The 8,219-nt window shown below is 40.3% G+C and overlaps 1 protein-coding gene across 1 annotated transcript in view; it reads right to left on the bottom strand.

Annotated features, from left to right (window-relative positions):
* The window catches only part of LOC119428313 (slit homolog 1 protein), a 94,021-nt gene that overhangs the window by 15,983 nt on the left and 69,819 nt on the right, over positions 1 to 8,219 (bottom strand). The window contains exons 14-20 of the mRNA XM_037696018.1: positions 6,256 to 6,419; positions 5,447 to 5,470; positions 2,937 to 3,081; positions 2,765 to 2,839; positions 1,723 to 1,866; positions 1,500 to 1,643; positions 1,243 to 1,415 (exon numbers count right to left, since the gene is read on the bottom strand). Of these exons, the coding sequence (XP_037551946.1) occupies positions 1,243 to 1,415; positions 1,500 to 1,643; positions 1,723 to 1,866; positions 2,765 to 2,839; positions 2,937 to 3,081; positions 5,447 to 5,470; positions 6,256 to 6,419 (869 nt within the window). The remainder of the gene's footprint in view (positions 1 to 1,242; positions 1,416 to 1,499; positions 1,644 to 1,722; positions 1,867 to 2,764; positions 2,840 to 2,936; positions 3,082 to 5,446; positions 5,471 to 6,255; positions 6,420 to 8,219) is intronic.

Raw genomic sequence — 8,219 nt, 5'->3', positions numbered from 1 at the left:
ATGTGTGTGTGTGTGTGTGTGTGTATATGTGTGTGTGTGTATGCTGTTAATTGTGGCTCCAAAGAAATACAAATCAGTAGGTTGGAGCTTTACAAAAAAAACAAAAACCTACAATTCTCAACATAATTTACTAATACTATCTATAATTCATCATAGATGATATTATCATAAGTTTATCATTTCCTTTCCTAACTATCCAGAGTAAATCAAAACGAGTAGCATTCTTTGAAGGAATGCATATCATTTGCCAAATTGCATGCCAATATTTCAAACATCTTGTACAAGCTGTTAGCGTGCATACTATACAATAGAGATAAGTCTCGGTTAGTACCACACCCAACTTTAGCTCAGTAGCTGTAATGTTGACTGAGTCATTGCTAAAATTATTTAGTTGTGGCAGCCATTTTGAATTGAATTGACTCCAAAAGTTAATAAATTGAACAAACTCTGGAACTAGTTTGAGGCAATCCTGGCCAAAGTGGATCAATACATTGCAACTCTAATGATTTGTTTTTGAGTTTCACTAAAGTGCATTAGATGGTTCATAGGATATTTTGTTAAGAGAAACAGACAAATGAGCACACACACATAGACACACACGATCGCTCGTCTTTCATGGTAGCAAGAGATAAATGTTTGACAAGAAATATACACATATGTGTGTATCTATGGTGCCAAAATAATTGCAAACCAAGACAGCAGCCTAACATCACAACCCTTCAAGCTGGTGAAGCTTTGAAAGGAAGTGAAAAATGTGAAAAGTAAAACAGAACAGGGGGTAGAGAGGCCTCCCTAATGTAATATCGACCAGCAAGAGCAAAGAATGGAGGCTGCCTGAGGCCCAAAGACAAGTCTAACAGTCATTCAGGTGCAAATAGGCTGACTCGTCAATAAGACAAACAGCTCAATATTGGAGCTTCGCTCAGCCCGGAATCGACCAGCAGCTGAAGAACTGCTGAACAGCAATCTGTTCGGTAAACAAAAGAGTCACACAAAAGCAGCCATTATTTAAAAAAAGATCTGACTCTTTTGGTAGCTTTTGTTCATAATGTATTGTAGAACGGAGAAAAACGTTAAAATCTTTATCAGGCATACCCAGGAGTGGGAATGTTATCTACCGTATTGACAATGCTTATCTCCATTCAAGAAGACAAACAACTTCATTCAAAGTGGAGATGATCCAACAATGCTGCAAAAGCTAAAGCTAAAGTTTAAATAGCAAATAAAGATCAAAAGGTCGACACCCACCATCCTCACAGCGCAAGTCAGGCAGAGCTACATCTTGAAGAGGGATCTCCTTCAGGAAGGCCGGACGCTGGCAACGAGGGTTACCCGTCACAATCTTCCTGCTCCTCAGCCAATCGCCGAGCCAGGCCAGCCGACAGTCACAGTTAAAGGAGTTGGCCAAGAGGTTACTGGAAGAAAGCAGGCAAGCTTGTAAGAGCAATGAAACCTTGACAAGATGAAAGATGAATAGTTCTCGATTCCCTGCGTCTTACAGAGTGGAGAGAGTCTGCAGTGTGTCGAAGGCTCCCGGAGTGATTGTGGTCAGCTGGTTGTCGTACAGAGAGAGCAGACGGACGTTATGAAGGCCTGTGAAACTGTCGTTGTGGACACAGCTGATCTTGTTGTTCCGTAACATCCTAAAAAGGGAAGCAACACAACGCAAAGTAAAAATCTGAATTGTTTCCACGCATCTTTGTGATTTAAAACGTTTCTCACAGCATACGCAGCCCCTCGAGGCCTCGAAACATGCCGCTCCGCACCGAGTCGATTTGATTGGCTGTGAGGTGAAGCTCAATGACGGACGATGCACCTTCAAATGCCCCGTCCTCAATCTCTGTGAGCTTGTTGTTGCTGAGGTTACTGTAAAAAAAAAAAGACAAAAAGCACAAATAAAAACATGTTTTTTAGAAGATATCTAATTACCGTATTTTTCGCTATATAAGTCGCACCTTTTTGCATAAATTTGCATGTCCTGCGACTTATACACCAAAGCGACTAATATATGTTTTCCCCCATATTTATAACCCAATTTTTGGCTGAGATCTGATGATTTCATTCATTCTGACATAGAAATATTGAACACTACCATTTTCAGCCGCTAGAGGGCCCTTAAGTAATATGGCAAGCCAAGTGTCTCAATAATAGATAAATTAAAGAGACACTTGGCTTGCCATACCAAGCCACCTTCGTCTCGCTCCAGAACTCCTGGAGCAAACATCAAATCAGCTGCATTTCACCTGAGTGGTGCACCGAAATGCAGCTGATTTGACTGTTAAAGTGCATTTATTAAGGAAAAGTTCAACTGAGACACATCTTTGTTATAATGTGAAGAATACAAATAATTGTTTTTAGGTGGTTGTCTTGATAAATTTCGAAGAAATGCACAGCGAGTTCTCCCTCTGCGCACTCCAGCAGCTGCAAATCGACTTTTGAAATGCAGCTGATTTGACCGTTTAAGTGCATTTATTAAGGAAAAGTTCAACTGAGACACACCTTTGCTATAATTTCAAGCAAACAAATAATTGTTTTTAAGTGTTAATCTTGTTAAATTTTTGTTACAGTCCTCCCATGCAAACTCCCATGGCTGTTATTTGGCAGCCAATCGATTTATGGCACAACACCGGCCCACGTTTCCGGGTTGTCAGCGGTGATGCATAATAGATGCGACTTATACAGCAAAGCAACTTATTTATATTTTTTCCACTTTATTAGACATATTTGGACTGATGAGACTTATACAGTAAAAACTTTCACTCACATTTTCTTGAGTTGGGAAAGGGTCTTAAAGACTCCAGTTGCCTCCAGAGTTGTGAGCTCATTGTTGTTAAGGCGACTAAACAAAATAGAGAAAATAATTGTGAATGAAACAATTTCTAAACCAAAGAAAGTCTCTCGTTCCTGGATAAAGGATATTCTCTCAGATTATTTACAGTTCAGCTGTGGATGCAGGGATGTGCTCGGGGATCTTGGTGAGCTTCAGGTTGGAGCAGTCCACCACATTTGACTCGCAGCGACACTTGGGAGGACAAACTGGATCCGTGTTGCAGGCATTATTCAGACGGGTGTCCTCAGTACCTGAAGGAACACACACATAAACACACTTTTACACTTAAACTCCTAAACCACCATACGCGCCCTTCCTTGGCTTGACACTCTTGGTCTAAAAAAAGGCATCTTCATCCTCCCAAAGACATCCTGTAGCTCTTCCACTGCAGGATGGAGTCAGATCAACTTGTGAAGGTGAATAGCTCAGAGAAGATAAAGAGTGAGAGCAGTGGGCTGAAAAGAAAGTGGATTTGAGAGGCCAAATTCAGTGAGGCAGAGCACTCAAAAGAGCAGCCGGTGGAGAAAAGGCAGATAAAAGGTGTGCAGGAAACATGAGCAGACAGGTGGAGTCAGAGGGAAGCACAGGCTGGAAACAGGAAGGAGGGCAAACGAATACAGGAAAAACGAGACAGATGTGAGAGAACTGGAAGGTGAGGAGAGGTACAGAGAATTGATAAAGAGCAAAAATGAATCTGGGGAATATGGGATGTTTTTCCTGCACCTCCCTTGTCTATGAATAGACGTTACGTGCCAAAAAGTGTGCTGCCAGTTACATCATGGCTGCTCAATAATGGAACAGCACAGGGAGCTGCTCAGGACAATGCGTCTGCGTCCTCGCAGCTACGCGTCACATCTCAGTTTGTGTGTGTGCAAAATGTTTCTCTTAGAGGGTACAGCCCTCTTTTGTGTTAGTTTGAGTCTTGTTCTTTTACAGCAAACCGCTGAGGCTGAAGTTCGAAGTCGATGATGTCAGCAAGACGCAGTGGGGCACCCAAACCACAATTATGAACAGCGAAACCTCAAACGACCGGGACAAAATGATCTGGCATGATGAGCACCAAAAATCTAACCAGAAAAAGAAGCATCGCTCTAAACTTAAACTCTAATCCCTGATTTTATTCAAATATAATTAAACGGTGAGAAAAGTGAATTCCAACTGCGTTTACAGTGACTTTTTCTGAAGTAGTGTCACTTCAGAGTGGCTCTGTGGAGGTTACAGACAGACACGGTAATGCAGGTCATTAAGGAACTTTCATTTGTTTGGGCCAGACAACAAAAAAGGGCATTTCCTGCTACGCAGGAAGCAATGAAAGTACAAGGAAAGTGCTTTGATCTTCAGGATGTAGAGGAGCCGAGGGAGATTTCGTGAGCCTGAGTCATCGTCGTCACAAGCGCGCAGTGGCGACACTTTTACTGTCAGCACATTTGCACGAAAGTGCAGAAAAGGGAGAGCAGAAGGATGAGGTTTTCCCCTCTCCGAGACGCAAAATGACTCATCGCTGGAGCTGTAGGCGCTCTCATAATTCCCTGCAGCTCGGCTCATCATTATCAATGTGCCGTGGAGTTCCTGTGCTGCCAGTGACTGTGTGCATGAGTGTGTGAACCGTTGAGGCTTTTATTGTTATCATCCCGCAAGGGTGAAATTCTCATTAATCACACTTGGCTTTGATCTCTCTTCTGCTAACATGGTACTCCCATTTGTTGTCTAAGCCAGCACAGAGGTTTATCTCAGCTTAGCACACAAAGACGCATTAATTTTACACTCATAGTTGTACCGGTGCTGACAATGAGCGACGCAAGCGTGCACAGCTCCGGAAACACATACACACAGACTTTAACACACATCACTGCTCTTCCTAGTTATTTTTCTTGGAAGTGCTCTTGTTAAGAGGGCCGGAAACATCCCCTGATAGGAATCTGGGTCCTCCGGTGGGCTTTATTTTCTTTAGCTCTGCTGATAGAGAGGACACGCTTTCCTTCCCCTGCATCCTTCTCTCACTCTCTCCTCGTCTTTCTCTCTAGGTGACTGAGTGTCTAAGCCAAAGCAAAGAGAAACTTCCTTTTGGCGCTTTCTATTGAAATAGTTCGGCAAACAAAGCTGAGAAGAAACATATGCTCTAATGACTTTATTTAATTATAAATATTCACGCATATGCTAGGTTTAGTCCCTCCTGGAATCCATCAGCTATTCTTGTGTTTATAAGTACGTCAGTGAGGCATTGAGTTCAACTAATTTCACCAGTAAATGTCCAGTATTTATTTTATCGCAAACCATTTCCTCTAAACGATAAATAAAATGATATCATTTCATTTCAAACAAATATAAAATGTTTGCAGGAATTCCTCACAGCGGAGAAGACGATAACAAAATACATTTTTAGGCACTTTTCAGTTGTTTTACTTTCAGAAAAGTTCATATAGCTTATTGGCTTGTTCAAAACCTTCATGACTGACGTGTATAATTTCACTTAAACACAAACTATGATAAAGATTTTGGGAATTTTATGAAAACGAGCAGTCAGCCATGAAAACACTGATGTCCACTACATGGCTGCAGATAGACAACAAACAAAAATGTGACAGTGAAAGGTATGAACATTTACAAGCCACTCACCTGGGATGACGTACTGCTCTTTGGCTGTGACGGAGGAAACAAAGAGGGGCGGATGTCAGTCAGGTGTGCATAGCTGTGGCATTGCTATGCATCAGAACAGTCATATATAAAGCTTATATATGACAGCAAATGACAACATGTTGATTAAACAGAGAAGCCGGTGACTGTCTCTGTTCATGACAATATGGAGAAACAGTGATACAGAACAAAGCAGCAAATATTTGGCTGTTGCTAAGGAAGTGACATGAAGGAACAAAGGAAAAGAAAGACGCATGAAAAAAGGAAAGGAGAAAGAGGGAATTCCTTCCTCACAAGGTCTAACAAAACAAACAAGGGTAAAAAAAAAAGAAGTGTTAAACCTCAAAGGTGCAAAGTGCCAGACATGAACACCACAGTGAATGATGGTTGAGGTTAGGTGGGAGCTTGACATTTAAAGTGGTGGACAGAAACTCCAGCTACTTTTTACCAGCCTGATAGCTCACTGTAGTTCAAATGTGAAATAGGACTTATACTGTAGAAACATTGGAGGAAGAAAGAGCAAAAAGCCCCTCTCTTTTTAGCACTGTTTATTTCAAAACGATGTAATGATTAAGAAGCACCAGAACAGAACGTTATACAGCCCTCCACATGAAGTAATCGCTCACCGAATGCACAAAATGGTTGAGGAAACAAACCACTCAAAAGGAAAGTAAGAGTGGATAAAAACAGAGAGGTGGAAATAAAACAACAACGCCTGTTTAAGAAATGGGAAATCCCAGAGAGTGAGAGAGCGGGGAGGCATTTAGAGACACGCAGAGCCACCAGCCTACCAGAACAGCGGAACTTCTTGCTCTTGATTTGTCCGATGCGTTTGTTAGCGAGACGGCGAGGGCTCGCGCAGCGGGCGCCGCTGGTTTCAATCGGGTTGGAGCGCAGGTAGTCTGCCAGCCACTTCAGGTTACAGTCACAGATGAACGGGTTCTGGGCCAAGTGACTGCAGAGGTGGATTGGGAAGGAAATATAGAAAAGTAAATTAAAAAAGATATTTGATGAAAGTTGATTTTACTGGGACTTAATCATTAAAAACATTTTCAGTAGGGATGCACGATATTATTGGCTTGGTATCGGTATCGATATATATATATATATATATATATATATATATATATATAGCAAATCTTGTAGCTCTTGTAGCAAATAAGCCTAAATAAGAGGACTATGTTCTGACAAAGTATATTATAGTAAGTATATTCTACATTCTTATAAGCTAGCTGTTTTTTCACTACTTTTTCCTTTTGACTGTCGTTTTGGTTGCCATTTTATTTTAATTTGTAAAAAATACCAATTTAAATTAAATCTGTATGCCTCTTTTGTGACTGTCTATTGTTGCCGTTGTTATCCACTTTTGTCATCACTCTTTGTTAAAGGAATCAGGTCTCTCTTGTAAATGAGTCCCCAAGACTCAGTGGGATTAACCTGTATAAATAAAAGTTGAATGAATAAAAAATATTGGTATCGGTTATCAGCCAAATAGGTTTCAAACTATCGGCATATCGAATATAGGCCAAAAATCCAATATCGTGCATCCCTAATTTGCTGCTATCTTTGCGAACACATCTTTTAATTTAATAACTTACAACTCTTAGATTCTTGGAACTATATTTTTTGAGGAACATGACTCCTAGTTTGAGATATTTTGTCTCCTTTGCTGAAGCTGTTTGAGAGTCATAATGACTTTTGTCTTCAGCTTGTGAAATGTAGCTTCAGCTCTCCAGCTGAGATCACCTGCCAGTGTGAAATACTCCACTTTCTTGCCACAATGTGCGTTATTGATTAAAATGTGATCTGAATAAGGAGCCAATGTTTTTTTCCATTAGTGGCGACACAGTTTTGTTTTTCCTTGTGTGTATTTCACAGAATAAATCAAGCTTTTCATCAGGTCCTACCTAAAGTTTCTGCCTCCCATGCCAAGATTTCAACCATTTATTTTCCTCTTAAAAATACTCTGTTTCATTAGCTTCCAATTGAAATCAACTTTACATATTTTCAAATGTATCTACATGCTGTGAAAAACAAAACAGCACGCCCATATATAACAGTTTATGAGTCAGTGGTTTGAATTATTTAAAAAAAGTTCAAAAAATGTAAAGAGCAGTACATTTTGCACTTTTAGACCTCAGTTGTTTTAGATTACAGCTACATTAACACGTATTGTACAGATCTGACTGTTGTTGGACATTTAGACTATTTTGTTATGTTTTGACTGAGATAGTTTCAGTTAAATTAACCTATTTATTTTATAATGCAGCATGTACATCATTTGCATTAAGTTTGACCAAATCACGTTATTAGCTTCTTCAGCTAAACCAGATTTCTAGTAGTTGAAATTCTTTAAACTGTCTAGAGGACCTGAGGTTATTAGATTATTTTATGTCTTTGTATATATTTCTTCAGAGTACATGTATGCATGTTTATTTTTGAAATACAGTAGTCCCTAAATATTTTGCTGTTCAACTTTTGCAGACTCAGTTTTTCGTGGTTTCTAATGTAAGATTGTACACGACACACGATGGTCAACTTTAATATTACTCACGGGATTGGGACGGTACGGGATAAAAATTAACGGGAGCTGACGGGAGCGGGAACCAACCAATAGGGCAAAAAACAAAACAAAAAAATATATATACTTTGGACGGGCGCCGCTATTTTGTAGTTTTCTTTCAACAACCCTACACTGTAACGCAAGTTAAAAGAACTACACAGCCCAGAAGCCAACAGTGCATCCGGCCGCTGC

Source organism: Nematolebias whitei, chromosome 1 (genome assembly GCF_014905685.2).
Source record: "Nematolebias whitei isolate Nwh7 chromosome 1, NemWhi1, whole genome shotgun sequence".
In the NCBI taxonomy this organism is placed as follows: domain Eukaryota; kingdom Metazoa; phylum Chordata; class Actinopteri; order Cyprinodontiformes; family Rivulidae; genus Nematolebias; species Nematolebias whitei.
This window is presented reverse-complemented; position numbering and strand designations above follow the sequence as displayed.